The sequence below is a fragment of the Nuphar pumila genome, chromosome 13 (assembly GCF_984573655.1).
Source record: "Nuphar pumila chromosome 13, dmNupPumi1.hap1.1, whole genome shotgun sequence".
Lineage (NCBI taxonomy): Eukaryota > Viridiplantae > Streptophyta > Magnoliopsida > Nymphaeales > Nymphaeaceae > Nuphar > Nuphar pumila.
In genome coordinates, this window is record NC_143261.1 from 72,082,263 (window position 1) to 72,104,922 (window position 22,660).

The 22,660-nt window shown below is 36.3% G+C and overlaps 1 protein-coding gene across 1 annotated transcript; it reads left to right on the top strand.

The window, feature by feature from the left end:
- The first annotated feature begins 3,095 nt into the window (after nucleotides 1–3,095).
- On the top strand, nucleotides 3,096–22,296 carry LOC149818681 (protein MICROTUBULE BINDING PROTEIN 2C-like). The gene is made up of 5 exons (XM_089983965.1): nucleotides 3,096–3,310; nucleotides 3,606–3,689; nucleotides 4,709–5,074; nucleotides 21,097–21,330; nucleotides 21,852–22,296. The coding sequence occupies exons 1-5, from the start codon at nucleotides 3,176–3,178 to the stop codon at nucleotides 22,119–22,121; spliced, it is 1,089 nt and encodes a 362-aa protein (XP_089840091.1). The 5' UTR covers nucleotides 3,096–3,175; the 3' UTR covers nucleotides 22,122–22,296.
- Nucleotides 22,297–22,660: the final 364 nt, after the last annotated feature.

The window sequence follows — 22,660 nt, forward strand, 5'->3', positions numbered from 1 at the left end:
TTTTTGATATTTTAGTATTAAAATGTTTTTTTGTTAAAATGTATTAAAATAATAGCCATATGTGTCCATATCCATGCCAGCGTGTCTGATGTGTCCATTCGTGTCACTAGGGATACGTACCCAAAATGGTGTGTCACTGTGACAGGTTATAGAGGTCCAATTAGTTGGCTTTATTTGAATATTTGATCTATTGCTTACTGTTTACATGGGGACCCTCAGAATCTCTGCCTTCTTCAGAACTGTAATCCTTTGTAGCATAGTGACAAAAGTTTTTATCGGCAATTTTTCATTTTTCAAAAACTCTCGCGAAATTGAAAAAATCCCATAAATCTCACTTTTTTTTTTGGCAAAATCTTTGCAATTAAAAAATATAAAAGTTATTTTTTATAAGAAAATATTAATAAAAATTATTTAAAAAATAAAAAATACATGATTTTTTGTGATAAATAGCCATTTAAAACATAAATATCGTGTTTAAATCACAGTATTTATGTTTTTTTCATAAATCTTGTGATATTTTGAAAATCTCACAAGAAATTGCCGTTTTAAACATTCAAGCAATTTCTCGCGATATTATCGCAAAATTTTTGTAAATCTGGCGATATTTGTCACACTGGTGCAAATCCATTGTCCCCTTGCTACCATGTCTAGGAAACCCAAATAGGCCTTATGGCATAATTTCAAGGATTTATTTGCAGATAGATGGCTATATTTCTTACATCTTTCAATTTCGTTCCTGATTTTTGTTATAATTGAAGGACATACATGCTTTATTTTCACCTGTCTATGTGTTTTCTTACTAGTAAAAAAAAACAATATATGGTGTAAGTTTCTCATAGTAAAAAAATTTAGCATAATTCAAGTACACATACATTTTGAAAATTTTCAAAACAAGCATCTAAACTTTGTCATGGTTGATAAAAAAAAAGGCACATCGATAGTTTGGCATCAAATTTCTAGTAAAATCAGAAATGACTGAAAATTTTATTAATCACTTTTTTTCTTTTCTTTTTCTCCTTCAAACTTCAAAGTCCCTCTTTTACAAGTTTAACAATTCATTGTCTCAAGGGGATGATGACGATCTAAATATAAAAATATTTTAAGAAAAAATAAAAATAGCAAAATCAATAAATTGAGGGAGGAAGATATCAAACCAAACCCACCTAATTCACACGTCTTGAAAGCCCAAGTTGGTATATAAGACCAAGAGTATATTATGGTTGTTTGAGGGTAAAATGGTAATCTTGGAACCAATGCAAGATAGTTTAGTAATAAAAAAACAAATATTTGGTGTTTTTTTTGAAATTTTTTAAATATTGGGTTCACTCTTAAATCATGCCAAAAAGTTTACGTGTCATTCTGAAAATATCTCGTGTTCCTCTCCTGGCTTGCTAAATGAGCTTTCTCTTATATTATTAATGCTATATATATATATATATATATATATATATATATATATATATATATATATATATATATATATATATATAGATAGATAGATAGATATATATATATATTTGGCCATAAGGGTTCCACTCATCGTGTGAAATGTACCAGATTGAGATATATCAGATCATGTGAATTGAATTCGGTTTGGATCTGGGTTAAAACTCCCACTCATTTTCATCCCTAACAAATAAGACCGAAAATGAGAAAACAACACAAATGGAGGTGGACAATAGGTTTTGTGTCTTTGACAAAAGATTGAAAAACAACAGACGACACAGATGGTGATAGATGACAGGCTTTGTGCCTGCGGCAAAGGGAAAAGATAGGCAGATGACATTGAAGGTGACGGGGCTCGGTGGATGGCCAATCCTGACAGCAGATGACACATGGGGTGTTAGATGATAGGGTCTATGGATGGCACTAATCAGACTAGAAAGCTGGTATATCGTTTGAGCAACAAAAAAAAAAAAATTTTTTTTTGAATCTCAGTGATTTTGTGGTTCTTTAGGAGCCAAAATCAGTCGACAATGCAATTCTAATTACAGAAAAAAAAATAGCATTCCATCGTGATCGTAAAAAAATTTTGATACAAATTTTACGTTTATCATAGATCAAGATATGCCAATAAGATCAAATGTGTATAAGTATTTTATAAGCAAATTATATAAAATCAAAAGAAACAAGCACATTGATTTGGAATGATCAAATGTCTATAAGTATAGAGTTTTGTTTGCTTCTCTAGAACTTTTCTTTGATTGAGCAACACCTCTGCAGAGGTAGCATTAGCTTTGTCAGCATCTACGCGTATCTATGACAGTTTTAGAGCTTAGGTCAATAAAGGGTACAAGTGAGGACAAGTGTTTTCTCTGACATTAGAGGTCAACTCTTATTTATAAGAATCTTAGATGTAATATAAAAATCAGGATTTTCTGAGTTTAAATCTAATAAATGGATATGTATTTATCCTCAGGAAGGATAAGACTCATCATCACTAAAGAGTCCCACATGAACAGGCAGAGGAAAGTGTTTGAGTCTGAGTATTATCTGCACACTCGACAGGGCGAACGACACAGGAGAGTGTCATCCCAAAGCAGGATGACAGACTTGTGTGCCATCCCGGACGACAGAAAAAATGGTTAAGTTTTTTTTATAATAATATAATTTTACTTTTTAAAATCCTAATGTTTAAACCCTAAGAACACGTTGAGTGTTCTTAAAAAATTGGGTGTCTACGTATAGAAAAACGTCAAATTCTTTTAGAGAGATCTTTACTTGAACCAGATTGCTGATCGCATCCTTTTGCCTCATTTGGATCACTCCCACTTATCGTATGGACATGGATATTCTCGTTAACAAACCCGTTTAACTTTTTTCCAAATTTGATTTTACCTCGGATGAAGGAGTCAGGTGACTGAAATTTTTTACTAACGAAACCGTGTATTTGTAAATTTTTAAAAGATAGGCGTGTATTTGTAACTACGCGAAACGTTAGGACAGATTTTTTCTTAAAAAAATGTTTCAGTTGAAAAGCTTCTTACCTGGGCAAGGGTATATTGGTAAAATCATCACTCCGTTGGATTCTTGCCGGAGACTGCAATCTGCCCAACAGAAGGGCGAGAGGTCTCCCCGATTTCCTCTCTCTCTCTCTCTCTCTCTCTCTCTCTCCTTCCATCCAAGAAGGAGAAAATCAAGGATTCGGATTTCCTCTTTGGAATTTGAAAATCTAATGGATCACCATTTCCCGCCCGAGGAGGGCTCGTCTGCTTCTTCACCACCACCCTCTTCCTCCTCAAATGGCAACTTCGACAGATTGCTCTTCAAGAATCTGGTGGAGATGGTCCCTCTCGTCGAGTCCCTTATGGTAAGATAAGACACGAGAGAAAGTAGTTTCTTTTCTTCTTCTTTTTTTGTAAAATCAGTCGTTCCCTCTTTCTCTCTCTACGTTTTCTCTCTTTAGATTTGATGCGGACTGAGATTCGATTTATGAATTTTGCACATTTTTTCGAAGATTGGGGAGTTGGGTTTTCTTTGTTTTCTTTAGATTGTGCTTCAATTTTGAGTTTCGCGGTCAAAGGTTTGGGGGTTTCCCGTTTCTTATTGTTTTCTTTTTCTTTAGTTCAACTTTTGAACTTTTTTGGCGGGTTTTTGTGTTGAAGGATCGAAGATCGAACACTTCGTTCACTCGCCGGGCATCTCTGATCTACACCAAGACGCCTTCTAAGGACCTTAATTCCAAGAAGGTAATTGAACAGTTTAGATTTTGTGTCCGCTTCGTCGATTCCTGTTTCGTTATCTATATTCTTCTTCTTCTTCCTTTGTTTCTTTCTTTTGGATTCGATTGCATGCACTGAATGTGTGTATTCATAAACATGAATACAGGGTAAAATAAGATAAGGAAACATGAATGCCGGAATGTTGGACCGGATAGAGTTGTACTATCTTAACCCAGAATCTTGGTTTCGAATCCTATTGGGAGCATGCGTAGCTATACTACGAAGCCGATTAATTAAGAAAAATAAAAGGAAAAATAAGGGGAAGTCATGAACCTAATGGAATCTTGAACGGTTCACAGATAGGCTTACTTTGCGCGTTGTTGCCAAGATTTATGATGAGTGCGAGTCCTTCTCATATAGAACGCGGTCATATATGTACCTTTAAAAAACATCAGAAATATGGGATGGCTGAAGTTTTGAGAATTCAGTCTTGATAGTGGGCTTATCTTTGAGCAATCGTGCTGAACCCCTTGTGCCAACTTTGTTGTTTAGTGTTGCAGTGTTTGTTTCTGTAGTGAACTATTCATGCAGAGATGAGAATGGATTGAGAAGAGAGAAAAATGTTATACATGATGAACCAGACTCGGGCAGTAGTTGGGGCTTTGATTGGATTGGCACCCACATCTACTTGGGTGATCTGACTCGTGCTTCTGATTGAACCATAAACATTTCATTTGAAGCTTATATCATATGCACTGCAAGGGTGAATGAATGGAGTGAAGCTTTTAACAAATCCTTTTCTGCTGCTATTATTTTGTTTTTGTGGACAAAAATTTGCATCATTCTAAGCAGCACAATATTCTGTTCCATCTGAGCTTGACTGCGACAAACAAATGATGCTTCATTTTTTCCAAAGCAGAATTGATGATCATTTCCTTGTCACTTGTTCTATTCATGTACTTCATTGCCTAAAAGAAATGTGCATGAGTGTGCACTTACATAGTAACATTGCCTTTAACTATTACATTCCATGCTTTCATTTGCAGATGGCTGATCCAAAAGGAAGGAAACCAGTTCAAGCTGTCTCCGCCAAAAAGCAAAGGGTCCCTGGGCACAACAACATTGAAAAAAACACTAATAGAGATAACCAAGATGTTTCTACTGATGACTTTTCAATTTTAACATCAAAGTCATTGGCATCTGAAAAGGAAAGGGAAGAGCTGCTTCTATTGCGACAACAGGTGGAGGAGCTGCAGAAGAAGTTAGTAGAGAAGGATGAAGTATTGAAATCTGCAGAAGAATCAATTAACCGTTTCAACTTAGTTCTGATGGAGATAGAAGATTTAAAGTGTCAGATAGAAGAAAAAGACTCCCTAATCAGAGCTGCTGATTTACAACTTTCTGATGCAAAGGTATTTGATTTTATTCTCTGGGATATCTTGATTTTTTTTCCTTTCCCCTTGGTTTTATTCCTTTAGTAGTATCATCCCCATCATCATCAGCAACAACATTCTTCTGCTTCTACTTCTTTAGCTGTTCTTATTGACCAGAGATCTGCTGGATGTAACCTTCTAATACTACATTGTCACGTCCAAATATGGACTTCTGATTGGCATTGTCTTGGTAGGAATACCAATTGCTTGGATCCTAATGGATGTGGTTCTAGTTTTTGTAGTGTGCCCTTCCATTTGAAGTAGTTTTGGTTCCAGTTGGATGGACCCACAATATTAGAATCTTTTTTATAGGCCAGTAATAGATCTGGGTTCTTAGAAATATTGGTTTCACTCACGCAGATCTGCATGTGGCTCATATATGTCCATCCCAGCTTTGGTTGGATCTGATGTATTTGATATAGATCTAGTATTTATTCTAATCAGGTATGATTCCTCAGTTCCATATTTGGGGAAAATGTGTCTGGTTGGGCCTGAGCTAAAGTAACATGGGTCTACGGGGGTGACATACCCATGTCATCATACTCAGGTTGGGGAATGGTAATAGGTATGCCCTTGGGTAGGCGTTTGAGCGGATTCGGTCAGGTCTGGCTCATAACCAATACCCATATCCTTTTTTCTTTTTTACATGGTCAAAGGGGTGGTCCCACCCTTGACCCCCTCCCGACCACAACCCTTCCTAGGAGAGAGAGAGAGAGTAGCTCCTTATCCATCCTGAACACTTCTAAAAAGCATAGTTGCACGTGTGTTTTGGTTAATCCTAACCTTTAGATGCTTTCATCATTGCTTATTCACTAAACCATCCTTTGGATTGAATTGATCTTGATGATGATGAGAAACCTTGATTTCTGTTTCACCAAGTTTCGGTGCAATATGAGCCATTGATTTTTTATTTCTCTGAATAGGCATATAAACACAAAAAAGTGCCTAATCTAACACATGTTTTCTACTAAGTTATACAAAATTCATCTATGATCTTAGATTAAGCAAACATTCATTTTTTTTTTCCTTTGAAGACATTTAGGACGGTTTAGGAGATAAGATTGTTTAGGAGCTACTCATTACTCCACACACAATACACACGTGCATGCACATGCACACACTCTTACACACTTGTAACCATCTTTATAAAAATTATTGTACTGTCCCCTCCGTACACACACCCAAACTTGTACCCATACCTATGTGACATAAGGCTCGAGATCTATTGAGTTATAACCTATTGACTATCTTAAAACACAATACCACCTTTTGGAGCATCAACCCGTCTTATAACTTTGAGCAATTTGCCCATCCTTATTGGATTCTTTGCTTTGAGCTTTGACCTGCAGCCTAAGTCACATGGGTGCGGGTGCGGGTGCGGCACTTTAAAAAACCTAGGGTGCGGGGGTGTAGCAGGGCAAAAATGTAATTATATATATATTATATATATATATATAATTTTAAAGTTTTAACAGTTAACATTGTCATAATATCATTCATCATGCATACAATATATCAACCTAAATATCAATCAAATAAGTAAAGCAATTACATAAATCAACCTAAATATCGATCAAATAAGTAAAGCAAAAAAGAACTAAATTACATACCAAAAGTAATGGATCTTAATAATTTTCTTCTTCATCATCAAATGCATCATTAGAGGGAAGACTGGGCTCAGATAAGTCTATGTTTGTCATATTGAAATCATGGTCTCCCTCGAAGTCACACTCTTCTGGGTTTACATCCCAAAATTTGGATGTTCCTTGTCTGCGTTACAAACCCAATTTGAAAATGTTAAATACAATAAAAGTATATTTAAATGAAAAATGAAAAAATAAATAATCAAATAACTAAGAGAGCAAATTAGTACTTGTATTCATCATTAGTTCGTGAAAGTAGTCGAAGATTTGAATGAATATATACTAAATCCTTTGCACACTTGCTTGTGAGTTTGTTTCTCTTCACGTTGTGGATTTGAGAATATGTGCTCCAATTTCTTTCACAACAAGATGAACTAGCAGGTTGCGATAGCAATCGTAATGCAAGACATTGGACAAAAGGTGTTTCTGATCCAAATGTTGACCACCATGTGATAGGATCTATATTATCCTCCTTTCTCGTGAATAATGTTGGTCCTTATAATCTCGAAGATGAAAATTTTCCAAACTCTTATGTGACTTGATTTAGAAGATATGTTTCAGGAAAAAGTCTTATCATACACATATTTCTATGTCTTGATAGCTCTGGGTCTAGATTTGGAGGGACACGACCAATACCACCTGCTTGCCACTTTTTTGCATAATATTTTGGATTAAGAGAATATGTCATGCAATGCAAAGGAGTGTTGCTCTTATCCCATCTTCTGACTAAAATTGAATGAATATGGTTAAAAATTTTGAATCATCCAATGCAGGATTTTTTTCTTCATGCTTGAAAACAACTTGTATTTTTTCAATCATATTATCCCACATTTCATAAACTCTGTGAAGCATGGGGTCATCCTTATCAACTTCTCTCAACATTTCCCAAATAGGTTGGGTAAATTGAAGAAAGTATACTACTTTGTTTCAAAACTCATCATCAACAATGAATTTCTTAATTTCTTGAGCCTTGACATCATCATCAGCACGATAGAATGTCCAATTTTCATCAGTCATCATGCTAACCAAAGCATTATTTACTTTTTTAATCTTCTTTACCATCACAATGATGGACGCAAAATGTATTTCAGCGACCTTCAACAATTTCAAGTCAGAATGCCTATTAAATATAGCATTAGCACGATGGTGGTTAACAACAAAATTTCTAATGCTTTTGACATTTCTTTTTAAATCTTCAATCTATGAACATAAAGCATATGTTTGTGAATTTTCTTCTTCTTTGGGGTTGCATATGCTCTTTAAGGCCAGATTTAAGTTGTGTGCTACACAGGGAGTCCAAAAAATATGAGGGTAGTCATTCTCCAAACTCAACGCTGCACTTTTACAAACTAGAGCGTTGTCTGTAATAATTTGTACAACATTCTGATCGCTCACTTCTTTTATGACTTCTATAAACAACTCCTTCAAATACTCTGCATTTTTATATTCTCCAGATGCGTCAACTGCTTTCAAAAATACTGGGTCACTAAGCGAAGAAGCAATGAAATTGATCAGTGGACGCCTTTGAATATCTGTTCATCCATTAGACACAATAGAAACTCCATTTTGCTCCCATGAATATTTTTTAATCTCCAACAACCTCTTCACATTTGCCCTCTCTTCTGCAAGAAGTATGGTTCGCATTTTTTCTTAGCTTGGAGGCACATAACTACTCAAATTATAATTTGCCAAGGATGTTACTAAATCCTTCCAATAAGGATTTCTAGCCGCATTAAATGGGAGAGAACTAGAATAAAAATACCTCCCAACTTTTCTATTCAATTCTTCTCTTCCATATGTATTGAATGTTGCTTGTATCGTTCCTCTACCTCCTACATTGATTTTTCTTTTCTTTTCAGCTTCTTCTTGGTGGCTTGCAAATGGCACACTAACTGCACAAGAATCAGTCATTGTCTTTCTCTTCTCATATTCTTCTTATATTGTTTTCGCATTGCCTCATCAACTTTTCTACATCCTGAAATGCCATGTCCTAGTATCTTCAATAAATGAGCCTTCACTCTTGTATAAGACCCAACAAAATCTCTTTCATAGAGCTTGCATCGAAATCTCTTGTTTCCATCACCTCCTTCTCCAATTTTTGCAAGTTTATCTACATGTACCCATAGTGGCCCCACTTCATCAGTCTCAGTACAACTATCAGCAAAACTAGCAGCAGAACTCAAATGTTGGGATGCGGATGACGCAAGTCTTTTTCCTTTCTCCGTCATTTTTATCCTGAAAACACAAAAAAAAAATACATTAAAAAATTCAAATCAATTATACAAATATTATCTTGATATAAAAATATATTATATATATCCCCTGCCAAAAATAAGGAGGGACTCAGCCCCTCCCCTGAAATAAGAGGGAGCAGGGAAGGGGGCTCGACCCCTCCCCTGCCGAAAACAGAGGGAGCAGGGGGGGGGGGGGGGGCTCAGCCCTTCCCCTACCGACCCAATAAGAGAGTGAGAGACCCCTCCCCTGCCGACCCAACAAGAGAGTGAGAGGGGGGGCTCGGTAAAATGAAATGAGGATCTTCAAAACAGGAACTAAGATCTGTAAGAAAGAGTGTCTTAAAAGGACACTTAAGCATAACCCTTAAAAGGGTATAAAAGGAAACAAAAAGAAGAATAAAATATATTCTTTATTGAAGCTGGAGAATCCAATGCTTAAGAAGCATTGGAATACTTTTACAAGAGGGGTTGCACCCCTATATATACAAGTTTGAAAAAGGGAAGAAGAGGAGAGCTCTTAAGGAGCTCTCCTTGTAGCCGTTGGAATGGTCCAACAGTTAGAAATGTAACCGTTGGACCATTCCAATAGTTACCTTTCTAGTTAAGTTCCAAGTGGAACTTAACTAGAGAAGGTTAGTCTAGTTCTATTAGAACTAGACACTAAAAAACACAAAAATAAATACAGAAAAATAAAATAAAATTATAGAAAAATATAGATATAATAATAATATTTATATTATTATTATATCTATATGTTTTACATTTTAACACTCTCCCTCAAACTTACGGTACAATGAGAGAAAGTTTGTCTAAAAGGAAGTGAAAACGAGGAGCAGCGAAAGGCTTTGTAAAGAAATCTGCTAACTAATATTCTGAAGTAACATATGGCAGATCAATTGTCCCATGTAGATATTCCTCTTTGACGTAATGACAATCCATTTCGATGTGTTTGGTGCGTTCGTGGAATGTTCTGTTACTTGCAATGTAGATCTCACTTTTGTTGTTACAACACATTTGTGAAGCTTTTGTTGCTTCAGCTCCCATGTCAGCAAGCAGACGTCGGAGCCAAACTACTTCCATGGTCGTGGTTGTCATGGCTCTGTATTCAGCTTCGGTGGATGATAGAGAGACCTTCTACTGCTTTTTACACCTCCACGAGATTAATGATTCACCTAAGAAAACACAAAAACCAGTGGTTGAGTGTCTGTTATTGGGATCACCTCCCTAATCAACATCAGTATATGCAATTAAATCAAGAGAGAAGGCGGAAGACAAGAAAAGTCCCCGTGAAAAAGAGGACTGGATGTATCTGATAATACGCATGACTGCTCCCATATGAACAGAGGTGAGAGCGTACTGAAACTGACTTGCTGTGTGAACAGCATGTGTTATGTCTGGTCTGATAATGGATAGATAGGAAAGTGCCCCGACAAGCGGTCTGTAAGAGGTGAGATCTGCAAGAAGTTTTTCATCATCAACCTTCATTTTAACATTGACAACTTCTGGAGTGTCTACTTTCTTGTCATCAGTAATACCAGACCTGGAAACAATGTCAAAAGAAAATTTAGTTTGGGACAATAAGTATCCTCTAGGGGAATAGGCAACTTCAATGCCCAAAAAATATCTCAATATGCCTAAATCAGTCATTTCAAAGTGATTTTTAAGAAGTGTTTTGATCGTTTCAACTCCCTGTTTATCGCTTCCGGTGATGATCATATCATCCACATAGAGAAGAAGCACAATGATTCCTGCATCAGAATTCTTAATAAACAAAACAATGTCAGTTAAACAAAATTGAAACCCAATATCAATCATAACACGACTAAACCTATCATATCAAGCTTTTGGTGCTTGTTTAAGTCCATAAAGGGTTTTTTCTAAGCGAAGGACTTTACCCTTAAGAATATTGAGACCTGTAGGGGGTTTCATGTATACTTCTTCAACTAGCTTTCCATTTAGAAATGCATTTTTGACATCCATTTGGAAGATGGATCATTTCTTGATGGAGGCTAAGGGAATTAAGGTTCTGATTGTTGTCATACGAGCTACAGAGGCAAAGGTTTCTTCATAATCAATGTCATATTCTTGGGCATACCCTTTGGCTACTAATCGGGCTTTATATCTTTCAAGAGTGCCATGACCCTTGGTTTTAATTTTATAAACCCAATGACATCCTATAGTTTTCTTGCATGGAGGAAGATCTTGAATATTCCATGTAGAAGCCTTTTCGAGTGCATCTAATTCTGCTTTCATGGCTTTTATCCATTTGACATCATTTTTTGCTTGAAGATATGTAGATGGTTCTTCATATGAGTGAATTAATGCAATGACTGCCCTATACGTAGGTGAGAAAGACTCGTATGACACAAACTTTTCTAGAGGCCTCGAGATTCGAGATGACTGTCTAGTTGGAATGTCAGAATATCTTTCAAGTGCACATGGAAGATTAGGCTCTCGTCGCCTGGAATATTGTATACTAGTGTCTCTATGAACTTCTTCATTGTCAACATTATGATCAAGATCAATAATTCTTTGATCAAAGTTATAGTCAAGATCATATTCATCATATTTTGATGTCAGATCTAACAAAAAAGAGTACTCAATGACTTCCTTTGGTTTTTCAAAATCAAAGAAGCTCTCCTTTTCGAGAAAGGAAACATTTCTAGACACATATAATTTATTATTTTTGAGGTCAAAACACCTATAACCTTTTTTATTTTCAGCATACCCTAAAAAGGCACAAGGAATCGCACGAGGAGAAAGTTTATCATTTTTGTCGGTAAATATGAAACACTTGTATCCAAATATTCTCAGTCTAGAGTAATATGGAGAAATGTTCATAAGTTTTTCAATGGGAGTTATATTTTGCAAAGAAGATGATGGCATTTTATTAATCAGATAGGTGGCAGTTAAGGCAGCTTCTGCCCAAAATTCTTTCGGGACTTGATTTGCTATTAATAAAGTCCTAGTAGTTTTCATAATATGGCGATGTTTACGTTCTGCCAGCCCATTTTGTTGAGTTGTGTATGGACATGACCTTTGATGTGTGATGTCATGTAAATTAAGATGATTTTTAAAATCTGTGGATAAAAATTCTCTCCCTGAATCTGTGCGAAAAAATAGTAATATCATTTTGAAACTTGTTTTTAACCATATTATGAAATGTTTGAAAGTATGAAAATACTTCAGACTTATGTTTAAGAAAATAAATCCACGTATGTCGGGAAAAATCATCGACAAAAATAACATAATAAGCAAGTCCTCCTTTAGAAATTACTGGTGCAGGACTCCAAACATCCGAGTGTACTAATGCAAGTGGTCTTGAAGAGATAAAAGTTGTGTTCTGAAATGGTAATCTTTTCATTTTGCCAAGAATACAATCTTTACAATCAAATGATTCAGAGTTACAAAATTTCCCTAGATTTGGAAAATGTTGGATTTTGGCTATATGTGGATGACCAAGTCTTTTATGTCACAGTTCCAACTCAATTTTCTTAATGTTATAGCAAAAGGCATTCTTCGGCATTTTCAAAAAATCCATGTAATAGAGTCCTCCTTCTCTATGGCCTTCCCCAATCAGCTTTTCTGACTGGCGATCCTGAACCCAGCAACCATGAGAAGAAAAGGAAATATTACATCCATAATCAGATATTTGAGATACAGATAAAAGATTTAAATTTAATTTTGGAATATATCTAACTTCTGGGATAGAAAATTTTTTAGTTTTATGAATTTTTTCAAAATTTCCTATTCCTTCTATTTCAAGAGAAGTTCCATCAACTGTAAAAACTTTTGACACACTTGTTTTATTTTTAACACATTCGGATAGACTTTGATTATTTGGAGTCATATGGAAAGAAGCACCAGAGTCAAGGAGCCAAGGAAAGTTACCTGGATCGAAAAAAGATGAGGCAGATACGCCAGTTGAAGCTTCAGATGAAGAGGAGGCTCCTTTGATGAGAGGTTAGAGAATCTCCATTAGTTGAGCCATGGAAACTGGTGCATCCTGATCTTTGGGCTCCGATCCAGCAATCACAGCTCTTTTCTCTCTCAACTCCTTAAGCTTGGGACATTGTGGCCTGTAATGTCCAGGTTCATGACAATGATGGCAAATAACATTTTTCTTGTCATAGTCACCACTTTGTCGGTTAAAATGAGGAGGTCTATAAGATCGTACATGATTCTACGGTCTAGATACAGCTAGCACAGAATCATCTTCAGTCTTTGGAGTATTCTTCTTGATTCTGTTTTCCTCCATAGTTAATTCCTCTATAGTATCGACAATAGAGGGAACTTTTCCCCGATGAAGAAGAGTCGACTTAGTTGACTCGAATTCTGGTCTTAGACCATTTACAAATTGATAAAAGTGCTCCATGTCAAGTTGCTTTTGCCGGAGCTCAATGTCCTAGGGACAATGCCATTTTGGCTCTAAAATAACCAATTCACCCCAAAGTTCCGATAGTTCATTATAGTATTCACGTATAGTTTTATCACCTTGGGTCATTATTCTCACTCTTTCTTGAAGATTGCACACATGTGCAATATCTTTTAGGGAATACATATTCTTGAGATATTCTCATGCCTTATCGGCACGCTCAAATTTGGTGTGACTAGAGCATTTCTTTATGTCAACACTATTAATTAGCCATGACATAATTTTAGCATGCGCTATTCGCCATTCCTTCCAACTTTTTTCAAAGTTGGCTAAGGCTTTGCTTTTCTCCTTTTCGGTTAAGAGAATTTCTTTATTACCTTCCATTTTGGTGAGGACAAGTTTAGGATCTGAATCAGAACCATCTACTATGCCCCATAATCCTTTTCCCCATATGTGGTGCTTCATTATTGAAGCCCACATTACATAATTTGTGTCGTTTAGCTTCATGGGTATGATGGTGATTTTATCTTGATCATCCATCTTTTACAAAGGTGATAAAAGGAGAAATAAAAAGAAATAAAGAGGAAGAGAGGGTAAAAGAGAACAAACACAAGATTTTGATACAACGAGCCTTCCTCTTTTTTCCTTCCTTCAAAGGGAGCTTCAAAGAACCCAACCAAGGTGATAAAACACCTTTATAAGATTGGCACGGAAAACGAGGCAAGAAATTCTCACAACGTAGGGTGAACCTTGCTCTGATACCATGAAATGAGGATCTTCAAAACACGAACTATGATCCGTAAGAAAGAGTGTCTTAAAAGGACACTTAAGCATAACCCTTAAAAGGGTATAAAAGAAAACAAAAAAGAATAAAATATATTCTTTATTGAAGCTAGAGAACCTAATGCTTAAGAAGCATTGGAATACTTTTACAAGAGGGGCTGCACCCCTATATATACAAGTTTGAAAAAGGGAAGAAGAGGAGAGTCCTTGTAGCCGTTGGAATGGTCCAACAGTTAGAAATGTAATCGTTGGACCGTTCCAACAGTTACCTTTCTAGTTAAGTTCCAAGTGGAACTTAACTAGATAAGGTTAGTCTAGTTCTATTAGAACTAGACACTAAAAAACACAAAAATAAATACAAAAAAAAATACAGAAAAATAAAATAAAATTACAGAAAAATATAGATATAATAATAATATTTATATTATTATTATATCTATATGTTTTACATTTTAACAAGGGGGGGGGGGGGGGCTCGGCTCCTCCTCTAAAATCAAAGGGAGCAGGGTGGGGGGTTTGACCCCTCCCTTGCCGACCCAACAAGAGAGCGAGAGGGAGCGGGGGGGCTCATCCCCTCCCCTGCCGACCCAACATGAGAGTGGGAGGGAGCAGGGGGGCTCGGCCCCTCCATTGCCGACACAAGAAGAGAGAGAGAGGGAACTAGAGGGTACTTGCGACGAGGGAGAGGAGGAGATGGCATCGGGAGGACTCGAGTTGAACTGAGCTGCATGGGAGAGGAGATTAGGGCAAACAATTTTTTTTGCCCTAATCCTCCTTTTTCATTGTTTTTTTTAACGTTCGAAAAATTGGACCAAAATGACCCTGGGTGCGTTGACCGCACCCAGGGTCGTGTTGACCCCACCCGCGTCGCATCGCGTCGACGCGGGTGCGGCACTTGCTTTGCCGAGTCCCTGTGACGTAGTGTGCAGCACATATTAGTATCAGATATACTACACCATCATACCAAGTTTGTTGATAACTATTGACCTGCAGGTCATAGGTTAAAACCATAATTAAAACAAAGTATAAAAACAAGAAAAAATAAATGCCTTAAATGTTTCAAAATATACAACCAAAAAATGATTCTAATGTTTTAAACACTATAAAAGGACAAATATAAAATACCAACATTGGTGTGCCCCCCAAGGTGTTTCTAGATGGTACGCTTGCACCTGGGTAGTGCAAGTGACCTAGGAGGGATTTTAACTACTAAGCCTATGGCTCTGTCTGCTTATATAATTGTCACCAAAGTGAGAATCAATGATCTAGATGTTGAACGTTAGAACAACAAAAAAGTTACATGAGGATTAATTGAAAAAGAGCACAATTATTGCTTGGAGGAACAAGTAGGAAGTTAGGAACCAATGAGTTATGAGAAACATGAAAAACATATTAATGTTTGGTGAGAAAAACATTGGTTGACCCCCCTTTAGGTGCCCCTATTTATAGAAACTTCAAAGCATTAATTAGGGAGGATTTTGATTATTTTTTACTCTTTTTAATTGGTTTGGATGAGTCAAATGAGGAAAGGACAATTTTCTTGAAGAATCCTACCCTAATCCAACACTAATTAGCTAACCTAATTGTCCTAATTAACCTTTTAAAATATCTCAAATGTGGCGCCACCTAGTATGGCCCACATTTAGTTTTTTAAACCCTAAAAAAGAGTTAAAACAAATTTAAAGATTTAAAATCAAATAGAGTTTTAAAATCAATTAGACTTTTCAAACTTCTAACCTAATTAAGACATTGACTAATCCTAAGTTAACCAAAATACCTTCAAATGTGGCACCACTTAAGTGGGCCCCACTTGTTTTTTCAGAAAACGATTTTAAAACTGTAAAAACAAAGATGTTAAAATGAATTTTCTCAAAATTTCAAAAGGACACCTAAACTAACTAATATTTTTTTGCATTTTTGAAATATAAAAGATATAAAATGAAATAAAAATTAAAAATTAGGGTTTTGCACCCCTGTAGGGTGGGCCCCGCTTGAAGAAAGTTGAAAACTGGTTTGAAAATCAAGTTTTTGAAATAAAGGGTTTTAAAAAGGAAAGTTTTTGAAAGAAAGTTTGAAAATAAAACTGAAGTTCTAAATTGATTAGAGTCCTAAATGGATTGAAACTCTTTCAGATGTGGCGCCAACTGTGTGGGCCCTACACCAGGGTTTTGATAAAGTTGAAATAAAGACTCAAAAGGATTTTAAAACAGGGTTGGAATCACCAGATGAGAATCTGAAGTTTTGAAAACAGAGTCCTAAACTAACTGAAACTCTGGAACAGAATCCTGAAATTTTGAAACTCTTAAATTTGGGTTTTTGAAAGACAAACAAAGAGATTTTGAAAGATCTTCTCAGAGATTAGTGAAAATGAATAAAATACGAGACCAGGGTCAGAGTCGTAATCAACTGGGACTCTAGGATAGAGTCCCAAAATTTTGAAACTCTTAAAACTGAATCTGTTTTTGAAAAACAAATGAAATAAAAGTAAAAGGAAAAAATCATAGTAGAGTTCTGGACCGATTGAAACTTTGAGGCAGAGTCCTAGACTAGTCATTAGGGATATTTTGTCCCACCTCCTTTTTTATTTGAGTTTCGTTCAATCCTCTTATATATATATATATATATATATATATAGTACTTTACTCTCTAACTAAAACTCATAGGTGCGAGTTTTATTTTATCAATTTGACCTCGCAAATGCATTCAGTGTAGTCCATTTACTAAAAAATGCACTTTTGATCAAGTAGTTTTGGACATAAAAACATGATTTTCTCAATCATGAAATTTGTATACATCATGGACTGGTGATTTTTGAAGCCTTTAAAAAATCTTCTTATACAATGCAATTTGATGATCTAAAACATGTTTTTGACTAAACAAACCATATAAATCATATCCGTAGGGCTTGATCCACAAAAAAATCAAGAAAATGTGATGAAATAGGTTGTTTCTACAATAGGGTACAGTACAGTCCAAATCCAATATATATGTATACTATGATGACACATGGACATTTCACTTAGCATATGTATCCCATGTCGACATCACACAACATTTAGACACTTCGAGGACATGACACGACACTTCATGGACATTGTCAAGCCAATTTCACACACAGTCAACATTGTGTCATTAACTTTTTCTATTGTTATTTATGGTTTTATTTACTTATTTTGTATTCACTTGAATTCTTTTTCTTTTAAACTGTCATCAATTACATTACATTTTAATTTCAACTTAGTTTCATTATTTGATGTTCCTAATTATAGTGATTTAGAATTGTTGTTTTATACACACTTGCACACATAAATACATCTATGTGTGTGATTGTGTTCCCATGTCCTAACAACAACAACAACAAACAACAACTACGCCTTCATCCCAAAACAATTGGGGTCAGCGATATGAACCAAAAAAGAAATTCATTTTGGGTCTTCCACATGAATCCTTTTCCTCCAATCATTTCTATCCAACGCCATGTCCTTGGTGAGGTTCAAAGCATTCATATCCTTTCCTATCATCTCCATCCAAGTCTTCCTAGGCCTACCCCGACCTCTTTTAACTAATATATTTTCCCATTTCTCCAACCTTCTAACTGGAGCATCATTAGGCCTTCGCCGAATATGTCCAAACCACCGTAAACGATTCTCTCGCATCTTATTTTCAATGGGTGCAACACCTACCTTCTTACGTATCTCTTCGTTCCGAATCTTATCTTTTATTGTATTTCCACACATCCATCTAAGCATCCGCATCTCAGCTACACTCATTTTTTGAATATGATGTCTCTTGGCAGCCCAACATTCCGTACCATATAGTAAAGCGGGTCTAATAGTCGTCCTATAAAACTTTCCCTTCAACCGCAATGGCATTCTACGATCGCACAGCACTCCAGTAGCACTTTTCCATTTCATCCACCCAACCTTTATCCTATGATTTACATCTCCATCAATTTCTCCATACTTTTGAATGATGGATCCCAAATATTTGAAATAATCATTCACCGGTATATCTTGCTCACCAAGCTTCACTACACTCCCATCACTACTTCGTTGCTTACTAAACCGACATTCCATATATTCAGTCTTACTCTTACTCAACTTAAAACCTCTAGCTTCCAATGTTTGTCTCCATAATTCTAGCTTAGCATTAACCCCAGCTCTAGACTCATCAATCAAAACAATATCATCAGCAAACAACATACACCATGGTACATTTTCTTGAATTGATCTCGTAAGCTCATCCATCACTATCGCAAATAGGAAAGGGCTTAAAGCAGATCCTTGATGTAACCCAACCGTTATCGGAAAATTGGTTGACACCCCTCCACAAGTGCGGACATTGGTTACTACTCCTTCATACATATCTTTAATTATACTAATGTACCTGAGAGAAACACCTTTCTTCATCATTGTCCACCAGAGAACGTCCCTAGGTACTCTATCGTATGCCTTCTCTAAATCAATAAAAACCATATGCAAATCTTTGTTCCTCTCTCTATATCTTTCAATAAGTTGTCTAAGAAGATGTATAGCTTCCATAGTTGATCTTCCAGGCATAAAACCAAATTGATTCTCCGATATCATGACAACCTTCCTCAACCTAGACTCAATCACCCTCTCCCAAAGTTTCATAGTATGACTCATGAGTTTTATACCACGATAGTTTGTGCAATCTTGTATATCACCCTTATTCTTATATAAAGGCACCAAAGTACTCTTCCTCCACTCATTAGGCATCTTATTTGTTCGCCAAATCAAGTTAAAAAGATTTGTCAACCATTCTAAACCTTTCTCTCCCAAGCATTTCCAAGCCTCGATAGGTATACCATTTGGGCCAACTGCCCTTCTTGATTTCATTTTCTTCAAAGCCTCTGCAATTTCTTTCTTTTGAATCTTGCGCATGAAGTCACGATTTATCTCATGAAAAGGAATGGAGAAGTCGCCAAGATCTTGAGCATGACTATCATTAAATAGCTTATCAAAATAATCTTTCCATCTCTCCTTAATCTCCTCATCTTTGACTAAAACCCTTTGCGTTTCATCTTTGATACATCTAACCATACCCAACTCCTTCGATTTCCTATCTCTCATCTTTGCAAGCCTATAAATATCCTTCTCGCCTTCTTTGGTATCCAACTTGTCATAAACCTCCTTATATACCTTAGCCCTCGCGTTTCGAACAACTTTTTTAGCTTCCTTCTTTGCTATCATATACTTCTCCAAATTCTCATTATCACGACTCTTATTTAGATTTCTATAACACTCTCTTTTAACCTTAATAGCTAATTTGACATCCTCGTTCCACCATGATGTATCCTTACCTAGTGGTGCACCGCCTTTAGACTCACCCAATACCTCCTTAGCTACTTTTCTCATACCACCCGCTATCTTATTCCACATTGATTCTGAATCCTCCTCGAGACACCAATCAACTTCCTTAACTACCTGCTCTACAAACATTTCTTGTTTAGCTCCTTTCAGTGCCCACCACTTAATTCTAGGATCTATCCTATGTCTATCCCTTTTGCGGCATTGTCTAATTCTAAGATCTAAAATTAAGACTCTATGTTGTGTAGCTACACTTTCTCCTGGTATAACCTTACAATCGATGCAACAACCCCTATCTCTCTTTCTAAGTAGGAAAAAATCTATCTGACTCGTATTAACCCCACTTTTAAATGTTACTAGGTGAGACTCCCTCTTCCTAAACCAGGTGTTTGCTAAGATCATATCATAGGACAAACAAAAATCTAAAATCCTTTCTCCACTTTCATTTCTTTCTCCTATACCATAGCCTCCATGGATATTCTCAAATCCATCCCTACTAATGCCTACATGTCCATTAAGGTCACCGCCGATGAAAAGCTTTTCTCCATAAGATGTCTCTTGTACTACTCCATCTAAATCTTCCCAAAATTGATGCTTAATGGAATCATCTAAACCTACTTGAGGTGCATAAACACTAATAATATTAATAATATCCGTACCTAATACTAATTTAATAAGTAAAATTCTATCACCCTTCCTACGGACCTCAACTACATTATCTATAAACTGACGACTCATAACAATCCCTACTCCATTCCTATTCCTATTTATTCCTGTATACCAAATCTTATATCTCCAAGGTTCTATCACTTTAGCTTTCTCACCTACCCATTTGGTCTCTTGAAGACATAAAATATCAATCTTTCTCCTACACATAACATCTACTAACTCTACCAACTTACCAGTTAAAGACCCTATGTCCTAACTTTTGAAAATTATTGTATCATATCAACGTATAATATATACATATAGAGTGATGGGTAGGTGCTTAATGCATAGGTGCTGAACCCACACTTAATCGCGCTGACCATCCACCGTGTGCTTGATGGACAGTCAACGAAAAAAACAACACTAAAAGGATGTCTTTTGACCCCAAAAACGAGCAAAAAAGACCCTTTAGTGACTCTGTTGAAGCGCGCTAAATGTCAAAAGGATGCGTGTGGCATTACAAATTTGTAATGCCGCCCATGTCCCTTTTACTTTAGCGGCGGTTTTGAGCGCCACTAAAGGGTATTTTTACCCGTTTTTGTGCCAAAACTCTTTTTTTTTCTTTTTTGCACGCTGACCATCCATCAATGCATGTGATGGACGGTCAGTGCAATTAAGTAGGTGCTCAAGAACCTATTTATCAAGCAGCTACGCATTTCGCTATATATATAATCTGTGTGTGTGTGTGTGTGTTATTATACTTCATCCTCTGTTATTATACTTAATGCAGTTTTCACTTTTTCTGCTGTTATTTGTGCATCTGTTCAATTAAGAAACTTGTCAAGTGTTATACTGGCCATGAGTCATGAATCTAACGGTGGCTACATTGTTTTATTCATTTGTTATTGATATAATGTAACTATTCAATATACAAATGTGAAACTGGAAACCACACTTAATGATGATTGAGACCTTGGCTTCCAAACAGATCAAACTTGCTGACAAGCAAGCAGTTGTGGAGAAACTAATGTGGGAATCAAAAAAATCAAGTAGGAAAGCAGAGGAGGCAAGGGATGAGCTTGACTATTTGCATAATGAGATTGCAATATTTATGCGGGTGTTTGAAACAAGCAAAGAGATTGCATCAAACTCAAGTTTCAAGGAAGAAGATGCTGCTGATGATGAACACATTCCTCACTGTCAAGATCAGTTCCAGTCCAGGGTATTTTCTTTTCCTGTTTTCGTTGATTTGAAATTCCCACCCCCGCTTTCTCAGAAGTATTGTTTTTGATATTGGTGGTGTCTTATGAAGTTTGTTTTAACATGGTTATTAGATTTCTCTTTACGTCTTTTAGTTGTGTGCAAGCTTCTACATCAGGAACATCTTTAATCAATGTCCATTCTACTGTGTCTGGACTTTTTGCTCAGGAGTCATTTGTATGAGATAGTCTAAGGCCTTTTAACACACTTTGCTGCTTATATTTTTTGCCATGTTTCTTTCACACCGTCCCTTTTTCCACACTTATGCTTTTTGAAATTTCTTAATTGGTGTGTTTGTCCTCTGTCTGTGCTTACCATTCTATCCATTTGTAATGGTGACTGTATGTTGCTTGCTTGTTTCTTGTCAACCTTCCTGTCAGATTGTTTTGATGAATTGTTCTGTTATTTTATTCTCTTTATTCCTGTATTCCATGTGTGCATGTCCATGCATTTTCTGACGTGCATGTTTCTCTTAATTAACAGGAGATGATTTATAATGGAGAACTGGAAAGCATAGAAATTGCAAGAAAAGAATACTTGGCGGCTATTGCTGCTGCCAAAGAAAACCCAGATGAAGAATCTCTAGCTGTTGCTTCTAAATCAAGGTTACATCTACAATCTCTTCTGGGTGGAATGCATGGAGTGGATGTCGGCAAGAACAGGCACATGCTCAATGAGTTCAGCTGCCCGCTTGCTAAAGCCCCCTTGCACACTAACCTCCTTTCTTGTAGAGTAACTGAGGACCCTCAATGAAAAAAGAGGTTGACCTCACTGGCATCTGTTGCAACCTGGATACCCAGTTTGTGCTTGATCATGGTAAATATTAGCGTAATTTGTTTACTTCCTTTGTATAATACTATGGATTTGTGCTGGTCCTTGGTGGGTGGGAGGGCTTCTCTTAATGTTGTATCCTGTTCACCTTAAGAAATTTCTTGGTTATTTTTCCCTAGAATTCCCAGACAGGCCTTGAAAAGAATTGAAGATGGGGAGATGATTTTGATTAAGAGGATGTTCCTATTGATATCTGGTGCTTAGGTAAATTTCTTTTGTTTTTCTGGGATAATGGGAAAAACCACGTCATTCACATGCAGGGGCGGAGCCAGGAATCTAAACTAGGGTGGACACAAACACATAGTAATAAAGAAAAATTAATTACTAATAAACTATGCTAACAATATATTTTCAAAAATAAATAAATAATTATCTTACCTTCATAAAATGCCATTGCGGTTGAAGGGAAAGTTTTATAGGACGACTATTAGGCCCGCTTTACTATATGGTACGGAATGTTG